The 21467-nt window shown below is 25.0% G+C and overlaps 1 protein-coding gene across 1 annotated transcript in view; it reads left to right on the top strand.

The window, feature by feature from the left end:
- Positions 1 to 414: 414 nt before the first annotated feature.
- Positions 415 to 21467, top strand: part of LOC117171949 (uncharacterized protein PFB0145c-like) — a 40600-nt gene continuing 19547 nt past the window's right edge. The window contains exons 1-5 of the mRNA XM_033359630.1: positions 415 to 1057; positions 6765 to 7999; positions 10231 to 10339; positions 14023 to 14715; positions 20699 to 20925. Of these exons, the coding sequence (XP_033215521.1) occupies positions 776 to 1057; positions 6765 to 7999; positions 10231 to 10339; positions 14023 to 14715; positions 20699 to 20925 (2546 nt within the window). The 5' untranslated portion in view covers positions 415 to 775. The remainder of the gene's footprint in view (positions 1058 to 6764; positions 8000 to 10230; positions 10340 to 14022; positions 14716 to 20698; positions 20926 to 21467) is intronic.

Here is a 21467-nt window from a genome sequence, read left to right as displayed (position 1 = left end):
AAGTAATAAATTCTTTTAAATTCTCCTCAATTCTATCATATTCTCGGTTATATAACCTGAACTTAAATTCTCGGGAATTTAAGAACTCTAAAAGACCTCTAGACCACCCTACTGGTCACCATACTATGTTAAGTAAACTGTTGTAAATTAATTTTAATAGAGTCCCTTTGCAGAGGTTATTTTCTGGGCACGTGTGCAAAGCGGGTTGCCGATAATGTTAATAATATTCATAATAATTAATTAATCTGTTAATTATAATCACATTTTTAACATTCTTATCCTCAGTGTCCGACAAGTGTTATTATTAGCTAGGAATTGAACTTAACTCCAACAGATGTCGGCAGGAGTTCTAAGAATGGAAATATTGACAGCTGTCCTGACGCCAGCAAAAAGCGGTTGATGTTGTGTTTTGGAGTGAGGCACGCGTCGAGTCGTTTGTTTACACTTGTTCTCTCGTTGTTAAATCGTTAGTGAGTAGCCAAGTGCTAATTTTTGTAACCGAGGAACATCACCCGCAAATAATTCATCATGTTTATTCTCAGTGTACATACCAAAAATAGAAAATAAGCAAACAGCGTCCCGCCCTAACCTAGAAACCCAAAAAATGTAACATATATATCTAACAAAAAGTCACTTGCAGGCTCACTTTTTCATCGAATTCAATTAAAATAAATGAAAAACAGTGATATTTTATCATCCAGTTTTGTAATTACCTTTAAATTTGCTTTAAAACTGGCATAATTTGTATGATGTTGGGACGAGAAAGCGGTGGATAATGAGTGAATCTGACGATACGGATGTTTTGCTCTTAATTCCTCCTGATTTATTTATCGTGCCTTCTTCTGAATCTGAAGACGATTGTTCTGAAAGAACGAAACCTGGAGTAGTTTCCGAATTAGTTGGACATTTGCAGTCTCTGGAAAACAGGGTTTCGGCCATTGAGTCTAAAGACAACAGTTTGGACACTTCACTCAACAATTCACTGGATCTTCCAAGAAGAACCTCATTTTCCAGCCCCAGAAGACACAGGCAGACGTTGCCGAAAACTAAATTTACCGTAAGTTACACCTCAATCTTGAAAAAGTATACTAAATAAAAAAATACAATGAAAATAACAATAAGGTTCTGTACATTTTTTGGGTTATAAATATATGATATCTAAGTTGTTTGTTAAAAAATGCAATGAAAGCAAATATTTTCGAGCTTAGTTAAACACTTTTTTTGCTCTATTTTGCCCCCTGTTTTGCATTTTGTATATAACTTTTTGAAGAACAAAATAATGAACAAGTGGCTTCTGAAAATGTAAAATTCCGTTATTGCAACTAACCGTTCAATTGTTGTGCATAAAGAACTATCAAAATAGAGGATTTTAGATTAAACGTGGAGTCAACTTCTTATTTTCAAATTTAAAAGAAAATGTATGATTGAAGATAAACCAGTGATAAATCATGTGAATTTAAATAAATAAAAATATGTGTAGGTACCATGGGAAATTGAAAGGAAGGTTTGGGAGAAAGGGATTATTTATAATTTAAGAAATTTTAATTCAGAATAAATAGAGGTGGAATAAGTCAAAATTTAAATTCCTTTTCTCTATTCAATTCAAAAAATCAAACAAAAAAACGGAAAGAAAAAATTCCTATTCTCTAAATCCTCTTTCTTATTATTTCTTTGTCTTTTTATATTTAAAAAAAAATTATTTTCACAAATTTAACTGTTTTCTTGAAAAACAAATTTTCTTGTGTCAAAAGTTAATTTTTCAACTGAAAAAATCCCATTTTAGGTTGAAAATTCATATTTTTTCGCTTAAAATGTATCTATTTTGTTACAAATTAATATTTTGTGATAGAAAATCCATGTGTATGGTTGAAAATTAATCTTCTTGGTCGAAAAGTCAATTGAAAATGTATCACTATTCATTCAAAATATTTTTTTTTTTTTAAATGTAACTATTTTATTGAAAATTCGTATTTTTTTGGTACAAAATTAATTTTTTTCACCTGAAAATACAGCTATTCCATTTTTTTCTGGAAATTCATATTTTTTCATTGTAAATTCATGTATTGTATTGAAAATTATTTTTTTTCATAAGAAATTCATCTTTATGGTTGAAAATTCATCTTTTTGGTCGTAAAGTTAATTGAAAATTCATCTGTATTCTTGATAATTAATTAATTTGTTAAAAAATTGTAATATTTTGTTGGAAATTCGTTGTTTTTTTTTGTCAGAAATTAATTTTTTCAACTGAAAAGAACACTATTCCATTTTTGGTTGGAAATTCATATTTTTTATTGAAAATTCATGTACTTTATTGAAGATTAATCTTTTTGGTCCACAAGTCAATTGAAGATATATTAGTACACTCTGATATACTTTAAAATTAATTTATCTCTTCAATAAATTAAACAGTTTTTTAAAAATTCGTTTCTATTTTTAATAAAAATTTCATTTTTTCAACTGAAAATATAACCATTGTATTTTTATTGAAAATTCATCTTTTTTTTTCGTTGAAAATTCAACTATTTGGTTGGATATTCGTTTTTTTTTTTCAAAAAATAATTTTTTTAACTGAAAACATAACTACTTCATTTTTTCTTGAAAATTTATATTTTTCGTAGAAAATTCTTTTATTTGTTGTAATTTCTTCATTTATGATAGAAAAATTCGATTGTTTTTGTCAAAAAATAATGTTTGCAACCGAAAATATAACCATTCCATTTTTGGTTGAAAATTCATCTTTTATGATAGAATATTAATGTTTATGGTTTAAAATTAATCTTTTTGGTCGAAAACTCCATTAAAGATTCATCGGTTTACTTTAAAATTAATTATTTCCTTAACAAATTTAACTAATTTTTGTAATTTTTATTGCTTTTATTATTTAATTTTATAACAGAAAATTTATATAATCCGTGTTTGTTTGAAAATAAATCTTCTTTATATGTTAAAAAAATTTCATGTATTTTGTTCAAAATTCATCTTTTTAGTAGAAAATTAATCTTATTAGATTCTTCACTTCTTTTTTATTTCCAATAATTCCGTAGTCCATTATTAATGCTGGAATCCTTAATTTTTTTCGTTATCTTATTTCACTACAGAAACTTATTACATAAGTTTACATGAAAAAAAATCATTTCCATGATTTATCACTGCAGTATTCTAGACTCTAAAGTTATGGGACATCTTCGTCAAAACTGCAAATCGTTAAAATAGGTTTGGAATTTTTTAGCATAAAGCTTTGACCACATCTTCTAAACATTTTCATATTCAGAAATGTCAATCCCGGAAAACCCTGCAAATTTGAGAATTTCTATAAGAGACACTTTCAATAACTGTCAAGGATAGTAATTTTTAAATTGTTTTATTCCCTTAAAAACGAATTAATCTTAAAAATGTTACAAAATTAAGATTCTGGCCTTTGAATGTTAACGGTCAGGAAAAAATTAAGTAATTTTAAAAATAAAGTTTTTGTCCACCCTAGTAGTTTCTTTGCTTTGAATTTTTTATTTCATTTTTCAGTTTTTTTCTTCCTGATGATTATATTTTAAGTTAAAAAATTAATTATTTTGTTAAAAATCGACAATTTTTATAAAAATTCATCCTATTTGATTGAAAATTAACTTTTAATTGAAAAATCGTCTTTTCTGGTTGAATTCGACTGTTTTAGATTTTGAATAAAAATATTTTTTGGTATTTTTGGTTGAAAGGTAAACTGCTTGATAGAATGTTGAATCACTTTGTGAAAAAATAGTTTTTTTGTTGAAAATGAACTTTTGATTGAAAAAATAGTTTTTGTTTTAGGCTTGAATAAAACAATTTTTGATTTGGAATAAAAATATTTTTTAGTTGAAATATTTGTACATTATTCGTGTAAATTTCATGTACTTTGATTGAAATATGAACTGCTTGGTTGAATGTTGAACCGTCTAGTTACAAAATTATTGTTTTGTTGCAGATTTATCATTATAGTTGAAATTTATATCTTTGGTTGAAAGCTTAACTATTTTCTTTGAAAATATTGTTTGCTAATTGCAAATTTAACTACTTAAATACAAGTTGAACTAATTTGTTAAACATTTGTTTTTTGAATGTTCATCTCTTTAGCTGAAAATTGATATATTTTAGTTGAAAATTTGTCTTTTGACTTGTAACTTCAACAATTTAGATGTAATTGTTTTTCTTTCTTGACTGAAAAGTCTTGATTTGTTGAAAATTCGTCTTTTTGGTTTTAAAATTCATCTCTTGGTAGATATTTCATTTTGTTTGAAATATCAATAATTATATTTTTTCTTGGGATTTCACCTTTGGTGAATTATTTTTGGCTTCAAAATTGAACTGCATGATTTAAAATGCAACTCTTTTTGTTTGAAGATCAATATTTAAAAAATTAAAAATTCGACCATTTGGTTCAAAATTCATTCTTATGGGTTAAAGATTTGAGTATTTGGTTAAAAGTTCAACTATTTGGTTAAGAATCCGTCTCTTTTGCTATAAAATTCAACTATTCAGTTACAAATGCAACTCTTTTTTTTGAAAATGAATTATTTTCTTGTTTGGAAATTCAACCATTTGATTGAAAATTCATTTTTCTTTATTGAAAATAAACTTTTTTGATGAAAATTAATCTTTTCGAGTTGAAAAGTCAACTGTTTTCTACAAAATTCGACTTTTTATCCTAGAAAATTTAAGTATAGGGTAGAAAATGCAACATCGTTTTTCTTTTAATTGGACTATTTGATTGAAAATTCATCTTCTTGGGTATAAAATCCAAGCACATGGTTGAAAAAACATCTATCTTATTGAAAATAGAATTCCATGTTAAAAATACATCTTTTTTGTTCGAAAATTTAACTGCTTGGTTGAAATTTTATCTAATTGGTAGCAATTTCGACCTTTTTTTTATTGAAAATTCATCATTTTTTGTTGAACTTTAATATTTTTTGTTTGACAATTTGACCATTTGGTTGAAAATTCCACTAGTTTGAAATTTTATTTATTTTTGTTAGAAATTCAACAATTTGATTGAAAATTCATTTTTCTTTATTTAAATGTAACTTTTTTGTTGAAAATTAATATTTTCGGTCTTAAAAGTAAATTGTTTTCTAGAAACAAACAAAAACGGTTTTTTGTTGAAGTTTAATCTTTTTTCTTTTAATTGTACTATTTTACTGAAAACTCATGTTTTTAGGTAGAAAAATCAAGTATTTAGTTAAGAAATAATCTATTGTATTTCAAATTTAATTCTACACTCAAAATTCATCTTTTTTGTTAAAGTTTAATATTTTTTGTTTGATACTTTGTCTATTTGGTTGAAAGTTCATCTTTGCAGGTTGAAAATTCAACAAATTGTTTACAAATTTATTTTTTTTGTGGAAATTGAACGATGTGATTTAAAATTATTTTTTTAATTTTAAATTAATCTTTTCGAGTTTAAAAGTAAATTGTTTTCTACCCAAAAAAAAACGGGTTTTGGTTGAAATTTAATCTTTTTTCTTTTAATTCGACTATTTGATTGAAAATTCACCTTTGTTGGTAGAAAATCCAAGTGTCTGGTTAAAAAATAATTTATTTTCTTGAAATTTTATCTATTTGGTAGCAAATTCGGCTTTTTTCACGGAAAATTCATCATTTTTTGTTGAACTTTAATATTTTTTGTTTGACAATTTGACCATTTGGTTGAAAATTCCTGTTTGCAGTTTGAAAATTCAACACATTCTTTAAAAGTCTATTTAATTTTGTTGGTAATTCAACAACTTTATTGAAAATTGATTGTCCTTTATTGAAATGTAACTTTTTTGTTGAAAATTAATATTCTATTGTATTTCAAATTTAATTTTACATTCAAATTTAATTCTACATTCCAAATTCATCTGTTTGGTTGAAGTTTAATATTTTTTGTTTGATAATTTGTCCATTTGGTTGTAAGTTCATCTTTGCAGGTTGACAATTCAACAAGTTGTTTACAAATTTATTTATTTTGGCGGAAATTGAACTACGTGATTTAAAATTATTTTTTCAAATTTTAAATTAACTTTTTCGTTGAAATTTGATCTTTTTTCTTTCAATTCGACTATTTGATTGAAAATTTACATTTGTAGGTAGAAAATCAAAGTATCTGGTTCAAAAATCATATATTTATTGAAAATTTAATTTTATGTTAAGAGTTCATCTTTTCTTCGAAAATTTAACTGCTTTATTGAAATTTTATCTATTTGGTAGAAAAATCTACCTTTTGTACTGAACATTGATCTTTTTTGCTTGAAGTTTAATCTTTTTAATTTGAAATTTCGTCCGTATGGTTGAAAATTCATCTGTGTAGGTAGAAAATTCAACAAGTTGTTTACAAATGGATTTCTTTTGTTGAAAATTCCGCTATTTTGTTAAAAAAAGAACATCTTTTTTGATCGAAAAGCCAACTGTTTTATTTAAATTTCATCTACGTGGTAGAATATTAGACCGCTTGTATTGAAAATGTATCTTTTTTGTTTGAAAATTCGACCATTTGGATGAAAGTTCATCTGTTTAGGTTGAAAATTCAACAAATTGGTGATAAATGTAATTTCTTTGTTAAAAAATCAACTATTTTGTTAAAGAGACATCTTTTTTGCTCAAGAAGTCAACTCTTTTGTTGAAAATTCTTCCTTTTTTTATGGAAAATTCATCATTTATTGTAGGATGTGAATATGAAGATGTCCTATTATAATTCTAAGGTAGGGAGTTGACCAATTCGTTTGTATTTTGTATTTTCATTGGTTTTTTTATAGTCTAGTCCTGAGAAAACTCGTCCGTGTTATTCCGTACCATCAACGCCGAGAGCCTACTTGCCATCAACAAATAACACTCATCATTCATTAAACTCTAACACTCATCCCCGAAAAAAGCATGGCGATTTAACATCGTTCCCAGAACCTTCAGTGAAACTATCCGCTTCGCAAAATAAGGGATTCATGCATGCCATTCGATCCCCTAAAAAGGATGCTTGCTCATTCTTGTCGCACGATTTCAATGCAGCAAGAAATGACTCTTACATTAAACCGCACGAAAAATCATCTAAACCTTTCGAAAATTCTAAATCTTCTCCCAATCGCGTGAATTCCTCTTGTCAATCAGGACAAGCCCATGCCAAGTCGAGGCAAATTGAGGACATGAATCTCTCCCAAGTTGATGAGCTCCTGCAAGAAATGGAAGCCACAGAATTAGAACTGGCTAGGAGGATCAGCAGTACAGATTCACAAAGTGGCCTCAAACTCAATTCCAACCATGATCACAATCATTTTCGACAAGGAATCCATGACAGACACTCGACGCCTCACAGGAAACTGGATTTTGATAAAGAAGATAAAGACCTCTCGTTTTATGACTCTCTTTTACAATACAGTCCCAGCAAACATGCTGGTGATAAAATTTCTGATTTCTCTCTACCATTTGATGATACTTTACAATTTATTGAGACTGAGAGATTGTTGTCAGGATTGAAGGGCTGGGATCAAAGCGCTTACAATGATATTCCTGATTGGAAAGCAAACGTCGAGACGAAAGAAAGCAGAGAACAGTCGAACGGAACTGAAAATAAAGAGGCAGGGAACTTTCAGAGAAATGAGGTAGGACAACAAATTCCGAAAGCAAATGCTGATGAGAAGGATACGGAAAACTTGCATATGCTTGCGCAATCCTTGCCAATACTTGATGTAGATTTAGCACCGGGACGAGTTAATGAGTCGGAAAAATCTCATGCGCCGGTTCAATTTAAACAACCTGTTACCGAATTAGCGACAGAGAAATGTAAAAACTTTGTGAGCTTGGACAATTTGCAAAATGTTAAGAATGAAGGACAGAAGTTCGACTTGAATCCTTTTAAAGTACCTGAAGCACCAGCAGCGGGCTGTAATCTATATGGAAAGGCGTTACTCAATAGTGTACAAAGTCAGAAGGATGATCGTGTAATCTCAAGGGCGAAAAGTACAAATCATGTTTCAACAAATACTGAAACTAGTCAAAGGTTTGTAAAAATAAATATAATTTCTTAGCTTTAAATACGCTATGGTTGAACGAAGCTGTTGGGATTTTTTTGTTGATAATGTTTGCCTGCCATCTCTATTTCAAGATGAAAATTAAAATAATAGTTGGGTGCCCTTTGGGAAAAACTTGATTTTTTTAAATCAATTCGGAACTTAAAAATAAAAAATAAAATTTTCTTTATATTTTTGCTCGCTGAATTGTAATGTTGATTATAATTCTCTGTCGCCTCACTAATAATTTTAGGTAAATATTACCGTTATCTGCCAGGCCTTCTCGGAAAAATGTAGATTCTTGTATTTTAATTATATAAACATCTTTTTTACTGGAAAAACTGCAATTTTTACATATCTGGAAAATCCTGGAAATAACAGGGAATTTTTTTTTAAGTCGGGAATCTTTTTCTAGAGCGTGCTTAATTTTTTTAAATTACAATATTAAGTTGGATAAGAATGATTTTTCGTTTGTATCTGGTTGGAAAATCATGTATTTTGTTGAAAATTGTTTCTTTTTGATTGAATTCAAATTATTTTTTATTAAAAATTTAAATCTTTTTTTGTTGAAATATCGACTAATACATTTTTCGTTTCGAATTCATCTCCTTTGAATGAATATTTAATTATTTCGTAGAGAATTACTATTTAAAAAAAAATAATTTGTTGTTAAAAATGTATAATTTTAATAGAAAATTCATCTCCTTGGATGAAAAATGAACTATTATTGTTTAAAAATTATTTTTTTACTGGAAATATGACCATTCAAAATTTAATTTGAAAAATTATCCTTTTTAGTTGAAAATTTTGACTTTCTTGGTAGAAATTGTTTTCTGGGTTGAAAATTAATTACAGCCTTTTAGTTGAAAATTCATCTCTTCGCTTAAGCATTAATTTTTAACTGAAAATTGAACTATTCAATTGTTGGTTAATATATTTACAATTTAACTATTCTATTTTTGGTTGATTTTTTTTTTTTTTAGTTTAAAATTAAACTACTGGGTAGAAAATTGGTCTTTTTTATTTCATAATGCAAATATTTCGTTGAAAATTCATGTATTTTGTTTAAAAAATCGTCTTTGTGGTAGAAAATTCAAGCATTGCTGTTAACTATCTATCATTTTACGTTATAATTCATCTGCTTGATTGAAAACAAACCTGCTTAGTTCAAAATTGAACTCTTTTCTCAAAATTTTTCTTTTTGTTTAAAATTCATCTATTCCCTATAAGGAATTCATCATTTGAGTTGGAAATTAATTAGCTTGGTTAAATATTCAACTTTTTGTTTGAATATTGGTCTTTTTTATTTAAAAAAATCAACTTTTCTTTTAAAAATTAACATATTTTTTTGAAAAGTCGTCCTTGTTAGAAAATTAATCTTCCTGTTTAAAAACTAATCGCCTTATTTTTGAAAATTGATTTTTTTGCTTGGAAATTTAAGTATTGCATTTACATATTCAAAATGTTAGTAATTAGTTCATCTTCTTGGTTGAAAATAAAACTACTTAGATAAAAGTTAAACTAAATTTGTTTTAAAAATAAATCTTTTTTTGTATGGAAAAGTAATTTTCTTAACTGGAAATTTAACTATTCCATTTTTGGATGTAAAGTGATATTTTTTAGTTAAAAATTCAGTTTTTTTATTGATCTGTTTCAGGTGAAATTTCAAATTTTTGATTAAGAATTATTGTTTTTTTTTTTTTTTTTGTTAAATCCTCTTTTCGGTAAAAAGTCATCCTTCTGGTTGAAAATTCAGCTATTTTGTTAAAAATTCTTGTATTAATAATTAAATTTATATAAACTAAAAGAAAACATTATTTATAATAAACTCGCGAAAAATTATACTTGAAATAAACCTGGAATTGTCAGGAAATGTTTGTCCAGGATTTGAGTAGACGCCTCAAATAGGCACATCATTTTTTGGCGATTCACAATTCAAATCAATAAGAAAAAATGAAGAAAATAATATATGTGGCAACATGGACTACATCCTTTTAGGGAAAAATTTTGTATTTTTAATTAATTAAACACAGAAATCGACTTTTTAAACAGGATCCTACAGATTATTTTAATTTTCATCTTAAAATGCAGTGATTATTATAATTTTCATCAACTTAAAATCCCATTTGAATCGAACTTTCATTTATACTTAGAATATACCGTGAAAACGATATATCTTGGAAAATAATTTTTTTCTCTGTTTTTTTTTTTACTGATCTAGAAAGTCCCAGAGGCTCTTCACACTCTCTGATTTTTGGGACACGAATACAAATAAATCTCCAGAAGAAATGCTCAGGATGAAATTAGAAGAGGAGAAATTCCGCAGAGAGGTAAAAGCAGACAATGAATTTATTTGTTGATTAATGTAAAGTTCCATTGTTGACTTTTTAAATTATGAAATCATTCAGTTTCAAAATCCGTATCTATTAATTATTTTTTGTTTAATTTTCCATTTTATGTCTTTATTTTTAAAAATTCATTTTTAATTTCGAAAATCTTAAAAATTATCATTTGGTTCAAAATGAACTTCATTAGCATAAGATTGATCTTCAGTTGAGAATTCAATCGCTTCATTGAAAATTCCTCTTTTGTAGTAGAATTCATTTATTTGGTTAAAAACTCGTCTTTTGTGGATTGGAAAATCAATTTTTTGTTGTTGAAAATTAATATATACCAAATTTTCTAAGCATTAATTTTAAAAGTTTGAAATTTAAAGTATTTCCACTTTGAGTATTTTAAATTGCAGTCCGTGAAAAATTGGTATTAATCGGGAAATGACTAGGAATTTCTTTCCTTCATTAAAATAACCACACCTTGTTACTTTTAAATGTATTGATTCATAATTTGGGTTTAAATCCATTTTTTTCCATATTTAAACAATTTGTTCAAAATTATTTTTTCAATGGAAAATTAATGATCTCAACTGAATATTTAACGATTCTATTTTGAGTTCGAAACTTCATCAAATGGATTAAAAATTCATTTCAGTGGTTGAAAATTAAAGTATTTTAAAAATTCGATTCTGTTTTTGCTTGAAAATTTATTTTTGAACTATTAAAATTATAATGTTATTTCTAAATATTTTCCAGGTATTTAATTAGGATGATTAAATTTAACTTTTATGTTGAATTTTCCTTTAGAAATCCAAATATTTGGTTCCATATTCATGTATTTTTGTGAAAAAGTTATCTTTTTTTATAGAAAAATAATTTCTTTCGTTGCAAAGTAGTATTTATTTTAATTTAAAATATAACTGTTATGTTTTAGGTTGAAAATCTTTATGTTATAAGTTGAAACTTCATCATTTTGATGAAAATTTTATTTCTTTGGTTGAAAACTGAATTATTTTGTGGACAATTCGTTTTTTTTTTGTTTTTGTTTTTTAAATTTATTTCTAAACTATAAATATGGCCACCCGCTTGATGTTGAATCTTCCTTTAAAAATTTTAATATTTGGTTTAAATTGATCTATGTTGTGAAAAATATATCTTTTATGATAGAAAATTAACTTCTTTGGTTGCAAATTTTTTTTTAATTAAAAATTTAACTGTTGTATTTTAAGTCGAAAATTTATATATTTTAAGTTGAAACCTCATCACTTTGATGAAAATTTAATTTCTTTGGTTAAAAATTGAACTGTTTTGTTGAAAATTCGATTTTTTTAAATTTATTTTTATACCATTAAAGTGGCCATCCTGTTACTTTTAATATTTTTTCAGATATTTAATTATAATGTTTAAATTTAACTTTTGTGTTGAATCTTCCTTAAAAATTCAAATATTTGGTTGCAAATTCATGTATTTTGTGAAAAATGTATATTTTTTATAGAAAATTAATTTCTTTGTTTGAAAATAATTATTTATTTAAATTGAAAATTTAACTGTTATGTTTTAAGTTGAAAATGTATATGTTGTCAGTTGGAACTTCATCATTTTGATGAAAATTTCATTTTTTGTGTTGAAAATTGAACTGTTTTGTTGAAAATTCGATTTTTTTTAAATTTATTTTTAAACGATTAAAATGTCTATACTCTTACATATATATTTATTTCAGATAATTAATTGTAATATTTAAATTTAATTTTCATGTTGAATCTTCCTTTAAAAATTTAAATATTTGGTTGTAAATTCATGTATTTTATGAAAAATTGATCTTTTTCTATAGAAAAATAAATTCTTTGGTTGAAAATTATTATTTATTTTAATTGCAAATTCAACTGTTATATTTTAAGTTGAGAATGTATCTGTTGTGGGTTGAAACTTCATCATTTTGATGAAAATCTTAGTTCTTTGGTTGAAAACTGAACTATTTTGTTGACAATTCGTTTTTTTTTTTTTTTTTTTTTTTTTTTTTTTTTTTTTTTTTTTTTTTTAAATTTATTTCTAAACTATTAATATCGCCACCCGGTTACTTATAAATTTGTTTCAGATATTTAATTGTAATGTTTTAATTTACTTTTGATGTTGAATCTTCCTTTAAAAATTTTAATATTTGGTTTTAAATTGATTTATTTTGTGGAAAATATATCTTTTATGATAGAAAATTAATTTCTTTGGTTGCAAATTTTTTTTTAATTAAAAATTTAACTGTTGTATTTTAAGTAGAAAATTTATATATTTTAAGTTGAAACCTCATCATTTTGATAAAAATTTAATTTCTTTGGTTGAAAATTAAACTGTTTTGTTGAAAATTCAATTTTTTTAAATTTATTTTTAAACCATTAAAGTGGCCATCCTGTTACTTTTAATATTTTTTCAGATATTTAATTATAATGTTTAAATTTAATTTTGTGTTGAATCTTCCTTAAAAATTCAAATATTTGGCTGCAAATTCATGTATTTTGTGAAAAATGTATATTTTTTTATAGAAAATTAATTTCTTTGTTTGAAAATAATTATTTATTTAAATTGAAAATTCAACTGTTATGTTTTAAGTTAAAAATGTATCTGTTCTAAGTTGGAACTTCATCATTTTGATGAAAATTTTATTTGTTTTGTTGAAAATGGAACTAGTATGATGAAAATTTAATTTCTTTGGTCGCAAATTAAAATATTTTGTTGAAAATTTGATTTTTTTGTTGAAAAATTTATTTTTAAACGATTAAAGTGGCCATCTTGTTACTTTTAATATTTTTTCAGATATTTAATCATAATGCTTAAATTTAACTTTTGTGTTGAATCTTCTTTAAACATTCAAACATTTAGTTGCAAATTGATGTATTTTGTGAAAAATGTATCTTTTATTTTTTTAGAAAACTCATTTGATGAAAATTTATTATTATATATATTTTTTTAATTGAAAATTTAATTATTCTATATTTATTTTGAAAGAATTCTTTTTTGGTTGAAAATTCATCTTTTTGGTTAAAAATTTATGTTTTTGGTTGACGATTCATCATTTGCGTTAAAAATTCATTGCTTTGATTAATAATGAACTATTTCGTTACAAATTTGTCTTTTGGTATAAAGATCATCTTTTGCTTTGAGAATTCAACTAATCGGTTAAAAATTAATTTCTTTGGTTGGAAATTTACTGTAAATAAAATAAATAAATAAACTTTTTTGCTTGAAAAATCTGTTTTAGTTAAGAATTTAATTATTTCATTAAAACCTCGTCTTTTTCAAGGTTGAAAATTCAATTATTTTAGTTGAAAAGTAATATTTACAAATTTTTTAAGCTTTAAATTTAAAATTTTACAATTAAAAAGAGTTAGACTTTGAGTGTTTTAATTTACAATTCATATTTTGTAACTTTCAAGTTTAGACGACGAAATTCCTAGTTTCAAGAGTTGAAATCTTTTAATTTCAATCACAACAAAAAATGATCGTGAACTTTATTTATTATTGAGTATTTCTTTTAAAAATTCTAATATTTCTTGTAAACTAAATTGATCTTTTTAGTTAAAAATTCATTTCTTTGGTTGAAAACGATTTTTTTTTTAACGTAAAATCTCACTATTCTATTTGAAATGCTAAATGTTTTGCCGATTCTCAATAAAAATCCTCCCTTCTAGCATTGCGAGTTCTTGATTCAAGAGCTGCAAAAGCGATTACTCGAACAACAGGAAAAAGTTGCGGTCGCGATTCGAGTCGACAATGAAAAAAATGCAGTAATATCGCAATTTCAATGTTCCTGGTCGAAACTAAAGGAACGATGGCAGACTCTCGAATTGGATCACAGTAATTTACAAGTGGCCATGAAAAATTTGGCCGAGAAGCATCAATCTGAAATCGGTGAATTCCAGACTCAGATAAAAAGGTGCGAAGGCGAGCTCTCGCAGTCGTTAGACCTGGCCTCTGGTTACAAGGAGAAAAGCGATTCCTTGGTCAAAGAAAAGGTGGACTTGCTGAAAAGCCACGCAGATGAATTGGAGAGTTATAAGCTATTGGTTCAACAGGCGGAGAACAGATACGAGGAAATGAGAGGCGACTGCAATAAACTATTGGAAAAGACTCGACAGAGTGAAGAAACCTTGAAGAATCTTCAACAGGAACTGAATAGGGAAAGGTTAAAAGGTGGAGAAGTGAGGGCTGAAATGGCCGTTATTCACAAAGCCCTGGATGCTTGCGAAGCAGAATTGACTGTGCTCCGTCAAGAAAAGGAAAGTTTGCAGTTAAAAGTCAGGGAGGAACAAAACAGAAATACGATTCTCGAACAAAAGAACGTTTCCCTGCTCTCCATGATTGACGATGTTAAAAAATTGGAGGTAATTTTATTTATTCTAGATATAAATAACGAACTTTTGTTTTAATTTTTTTTAATTTTGTTATTTTTAATGGTAATACAGGGTTAATACAGATCAGGGAATACAAGAAAGTCAGAAAAAGTCTGGGAATTTTCGATAAATTAAAGTTGAATTTATTATTTTTTTTGTTTTCTTGAAAATTCAACAGGTTTGTTGAAAGTTTGGCTTCTTAGGTTGATAATTTATTTATTTTTGATGAAATTGCATCATTTTTTGTGACAACTCACAACTATTTAGGTGAATATTTTTATTTTTTGTTAAATTCAACTGTTATTTGTTCAAAATTAAAATCCTGGTGGGTTTAAATATGAATTGTTAATTTTGTTTGAAAACTCATCTGTTTAGTTGAAAGTAGAACTACGTTGTTAAAACATTTGTTTCTTGTTGATTCATCATTTTATTTGTGAGAACCCGATTTTTGGTTGAAAATGTAAATATTTTAACGAAAATTAGCTTTTTGTCAATTGAAAATTATTGTTTTTAACTCTAAATTTAATTTCTTTATTTCAAGTCAGAAATTTACCTGTCTTTAGGTGCAAATTCAACTATTTTATTGAAAAATCGTCTTTTTAGTTAAATTGAACCGTTTTTGTTTAAAACTGAAACCTTTTTTTGGTTGAAAATTTAAATAGTTGAAGTGGAGTTACCTCCTTAATATGTATGTATATATATTCAAAATTAGTTGTTTTTTCAACTGATAACTTAACAGTTCTATTATAAGTTGAAATTTTATCTGTTTTATGTGATAGTTCAACTATTGGCTTGAAAATTAATTTTTTCTGTTAAAAATTCATTACTTTGTTTGAAAATTGAACTATTTTGTTGAAAATTCGTTTTTTGTTTGTTTCTTTGAAAGTTTATTTTTTTAATGTAAAATTGAGCAATTCTATTTTTGTTTAAAAATTCGCGTACTTTGTTCAAAAATTGTATTTTTGACATAAAATTGATCTTTTCTGTTGAGAACTCAAATATTTGATTGAAAATTAAGTTGAGTTGTTAAATATTCATCATTTTAGTTGAAAATGAATTATTTATTATTAAAAATTAATAGTTTTGGGTTGAAAATTTAATGACCAAGTTGAAAGTGGAGTTACCTTGTTAATTTTTTTTTGCAATTTATTAATAATAATTTTAATTAAACCCTTTTCTTTCAAAATGTAAATACTTTTTTCCAAATCTTTTTTTTTTTAATGGAAAGTTAAAATTATACCGGATTTACGTGATAATTCAACTATTTTCTTGGAAATTCATAGTTATGGTTAAAAATTCATTTGTATATTTGAAAGTTTATTTTTCTAATGTAAAATTTAGTTATTCTATTTTTGTTTAAAAAGAAACGTATTTTGTTAAAAATTGATCTTTTCTGTTGAGAACTCAAATATTTGATTGAAAATTGAGTTGTGTTGTTAAATATTAATCATTTTATTTGAAAATGAATTTCTTTTGTTGAAAATTCAACTATTTTCTTAAAACTCATTTTTTTTAGTTGAAAATTAATTTTTTAACTGAAAATGTAACTATCTCCGTTTTGCTTAAATTTTTTTAGGTGGAAAATTAATTATTTATTATTAAAAATTAATAGTTTTGGGTTGAAAATTCAATTACCTAGTTGAAAGTGGACTCATAGTTTCAAATTAAACCTATTTTTTCCTTTTAAAATTTAAATATTATGTTCAAAAATTTTTTTGAATGGAAAATTGAAATTTTACCTGTTTTGCGTGATAATTCAACTATTTTCTTGGAAATTCATCTTTATGGTTAAAAATTCATTTGTATATTTGAAATTTTATTTTTCTAATGTAAAATTTAGTTATTCTATTTTTGTTTAAAAATAATTTAACTATTCCCTTTCTGCTTCAAATTTTTTTAACGGGAAATTCATTTATTTATTATTAAAAATTAATAGTTTTGGGTTGAAAATTCAACCTACTTGTTGGAAGTGGAGTTACCTTGTAAACGTTTTTTTGACAGTTAATGGCTCATCATTTTAAATTAAATCCATTTTTTCTTTCAAGATTTTAATATTTTGTTCAAAATTAGTTGTTTTTTTTAATGGGAAATATATTTTTGAACTGATAATGAGAGTTTATTTTTCTAACGTAAAATTTAGTTATTCTGTTTTCGTTTAAAAATGTGTGTATTTTATTGAAAAATTGTCTCTTTTGGTAGAAATTTTATCTTTTGGACTGAGAATTCAACTAATAGAATAAAAATTCCTTTTTTAAAAAGATTCATACTTTTCGTCTAACATGAATTTCTTTCATTGAAAATTTAACTATTTTCTTACAAATGTTGATTTTTGTAGTCGAAAATTAATTTTTTAACTGAAAATGGAACTATTCCCTTTTTGCTTGAAACCTTTTTTCAGTTTAAAATTCAATTGTTTTTATTGAAAATTAATATTTTTGTGTTGAAAGTTCGACTTTTTTGTTAAAAATTTATATTTTCAGAATGAAATCTTAACCGTTTTGCAGAAAATTCATTTGTTTCTATGAAAAATCAGCATTTTTTAACAATATTTTATGTTTATTGACTTCAAATATTTCTTGGATGAAAATTGAACTTTTTTTTGTTGAAACTTTGTCTCTTTTATTGAATTAAACTCTTTTTGGTTTAAATTAAAATATTTTAGGGTTGACATGTAAACTATTACATTTTTCATTGAGAATAAATCCTTTTTCATAGAAAATACATCTGCTTAGTTGAAAGTGGAACTGCGATGTTAAAAATCAACTTTTTTTGCTGACGATTCATAAATTTAGTTGAAACCCCTATTTTTTAAAAATTTAACTATTTTGTTTTAAATTCTTGGTTAAATTCGTTTTAACATAAAATAATTTTTTCTAAACTGACAATGTATTTATTCAGTTTTACGTTAAAAATGTACAGGTTTTAGATTAAAATTGAACTATTTTTTTGAAAAATCGTATTTAAAAAAAATTAAAATCGAAGTATTCAGCTTTAAGGTTAAAAGTACATTTTTTAAATTTGAAAATTGGTCTTTTTTGGTTAAGCATTAAACTGATTCCATAAAAATTGCCATTTTTTGGTTTAATTCAACTGTTTTTGGTTTGAGTTATTTTGTTATGGAAAGTATTGTTTTGAAACTAATAATTTAACTATTCTTTTTTTAGTTAAAATTTTACCTATTTTATGTGATAATTTAACTATTTTCTTCAAAATTCGTCTTTCTTGGTAAAAAAGTAATCTTTTTAGTTGAAATTTCATCTTTTTGCTTAAAAACTTAATATTTGTTTGAAAGCCAATTTTTCTAATGTAAAATTTAGTTATTCTATTTTTGTTTAACTATTCATGTATTGTGTTCAAAAATTGTCATTTGTTGTACAAAATTGATCTTTTGGCTTGAGAATTCAACTACTTCATAAAAAATCTTTTTTTTTCAAGATTCATTACTTTAGTTTAAAATTAATTTCTAGTTAAAAATTTAATTATTTTCTTAAAAGCTAGTTTTTTTAGTTGGAAATTAATTTTTATCTGAAAATCTATCTATTCCCTTTTTGCTTAAACATTTTTATTTCAGTTAAGAGTTCGATTATTTTGATTGAAAATTAATATTTTTGGGTTTAAAAATGTAACTTTTTTGTTAAAAATTAATATTTTTGGAATAAAAAAAATTATTAAATTTTTTTCTTTATTGATTGTGTTGAATCAAACTGTTTTTTAGTTTAAAATTCAACTCTTTATTTGTTAAAATATCAATTATTACATTTTTCGTTGACAATTAATCTTTTTTGGTCGAAAATCCAACTGTTTAGTTGAAAGTGGAACTAAAATGTTGAAAATTAATTTTTGTTGTTGATGTTTCATTATTATTGTAATTTAAAACTCTATTTTCAGTTAAAAATTTAATTATTTTGATTAAAATTCTTTATGAAATAAATTTTTTTCAACTGAAAATTTAACTATTCAATTTTACTTTAAAAATGTATACGTTTCAGGTGAAAATTTAACCATTTTGTTAAAAATTCTTTTAAAACTATAAATATATCGTTAAAGAATCATGTATTTTATTGTTAATTAATCTTCTTGGCTAAAATTTTGTCCTTTCGGTCCAAAATTAGTTTTATTTATTGAAAATTAATTTTTTATACTGAAAATTTAACCATTCTTGTTTGAGTTAAAATTTCACTTACTTTAGTTGAAAGTCAGCTTTAATATTATATATTATATTTTATAAGATTACAATTAATTTTTTAATTGATTTCAGTAAAATGAGATTTTAAAGAATTTAAAATATTCACGGGATTTCAAAGGAAATCAAAGGATTTTTAATATTTTAGGAAATTTTAAACGGTTTCCAGAAGTTTTTTTTATTTATTTCAATAGCTTGAAGAGATTTTAAATACAGAAACATTTTAAGATATTTTAATATTTCCGTGAATTTCAATGACTAACAGATTTCAATATTTTTCAAGGTATTTTAATAAGTTCTCCATGAATTCATAATGTATAAATGCATTTTTCGAGTTTAAATTATGTTTTGCAATTGATTTGAATTCTTTTAGAATGTACCTTAGATTGCTTTTGTAGTCTTTAGTTACTTATTTGTTTAAAAATTAGTGGGGTTTCAAAAATTTGAAGAGATTTTTAATTATTTTTTTGAAATTCACCTTGAATTCTTCTATTTTATTTGGAATTCTCTTTAATTTTTTGAATTTACTTGAATTCTTTTACGTTGACTCAATTCTACTTCAATGTATTTTTTTTTGAATTTTTAAAAGTATTCAATCAACCTTGAAGTCATTTAACTTTACCTTTAATTCTTAATCATTTCATCCAATCGTTTTGAATTCCCTTAAATTTTTCTAAGGCCATTTCAAATTGTTATGCATATAATTAATTTTTATCATATTTTTAAATTTGTTTTCAATTCAACTATTCAACTATTTGGTTAAAAATATTTTCTGGTGGGAATATAACCTATTACACTTTTTGTTGAAAATTAATGTTTTTAAATGGAAGAGACACCTGAAAAATCCCTTAAAGTAAAATTCCTGGCACTGTATGATTTTCAAATTAGAAAATTCGTGAATAATAAAATTCGCGAATAATGAAATTGTCGAAAAATAAAAATACCGAATTGGAAAATTCCCGAATAATAAAATTATGGAATTCTAAAATATCCAAATTGGAAAATTTCCGACAGAAAATTGCCGACTTATAAAATATCTGAATTGGAAAATTCTCGAAATTAAACATTAAAAATAATTTGCAAAAATTACATTTCATTATTTTATTTGTAATCAATAAAATATATTTATAAAAAATTTTAATTGTTTGATTTTGGTAATTTTTCAATCTGGATATTTTATAATCCGGCAAATTTCTGCCGGGAATTTTATTATGCGGGATTTTCGAATTCGTTAATATTATAAATTGTCGTGAATTTTATTATTCGGGAATTTTCCAATTCGGTATTTTTATTTTTTCGGCAATTTTATTATTCGCTCATTTTAATATTCGAGAATTTTCTAATTCGGTACTTTTATGTTTCGGCAATTTTATTATTCGGGAATTTTACAGTGTTGGGAATTTTATTTTTCGGGATTTTTGATTCATCTCAAATGGAATATTCACCACTTTTTTTCAAAATTTAACACTTGTTAAAAGTTCTTTTTTCTTGGTTGAAAATTAATTGTTTTAACCGAATAATTAATTCGTCCATGTTTTGTTCCGAATTTATTATTTGTGTTCGAAAACTCAACTTTTTAATTGAAACTCGATTTATTTTACGTACTTCCTACGTAACTTGTGCATGGCAAGTTACAAATTTTTGTATCTCCTAGGTGTAAGATTGTTTTTAAACCTAAAAGAAAAATTGAGGATGTTCAAGGAAAATAAAAAATTGGTCAAGGAAATTCAGCGAATTTCGAAATTGGGATTTTCTAGAAATCTTGTATTGAGCAGTTCTTTATTTTTACAGAAATTAGCCAAAGACGAAGTTAAGTCGCTGAATCAGCAGCAAGATCAAATAAGGGCGGAGCTTCGAGAAGTATATCAGAAGCAAGTAGACGAGGTTGTAAAGACGAAATTGCAGGAATTTCAGGCTCAGCTCGATACAGCAGAAGCAACATTCCAAACGGAATTCGAGACCAGGCAAAAGGCAATTGCCGAATGCGCTGCTAGGAAAATTAAAAGCGTTATTGACAAGTATGTAATAATTATTCATTTATTTATTATTATTATAAACTTTACACTCTTTCTCCTATCCTTCTTTTTTAAAACAAAATTTCTCCTTTTCACCCTTTTTCAAAGAAACTTATTTTTCTCGTTTTCTCGAGCGACCTTGAAAATATGAAATTCTCCTTGAATTTTTTAATTTTAATCTTGAAGACCTGGATATGTCTTTGAATTTTTTTCGAGATCCTTGAATTTCAATTTTTGTTTTGCTTTTAAAACAGTTCTTTTCCCTAAAATGTAAAAAGTAATATATATTTTTTAGTAGACTACTTATAAGTTTTTTATTCATCAAGATATAATTAATTATTTTTCATATCAAAAGAAAAGAGATTTCAGGGTTTTTTGTAGACTGTGGGTACTAAATTATTTTATAGATTGCAAAGAACATTGAGAATAATTATGTAAGTTTTTTTTTCTTTACCGGTAATATAAAATGTCAAAGTCTATCTCTTTTTTTTTGAGATATTGCACTTACAATAATTCTAAAAATTTCCAAATGTTTCCAAATATTT

This window comes from Belonocnema kinseyi, chromosome 4 (genome assembly GCF_010883055.1).
Source record: "Belonocnema kinseyi isolate 2016_QV_RU_SX_M_011 chromosome 4, B_treatae_v1, whole genome shotgun sequence".
NCBI classification, from domain to species: Eukaryota; Metazoa; Arthropoda; class Insecta; order Hymenoptera; family Cynipidae; genus Belonocnema; species Belonocnema kinseyi.
The sequence above is the reverse complement of the archived record's forward strand: the minus strand, read 5'-3'. Positions and strand labels throughout refer to the sequence as shown.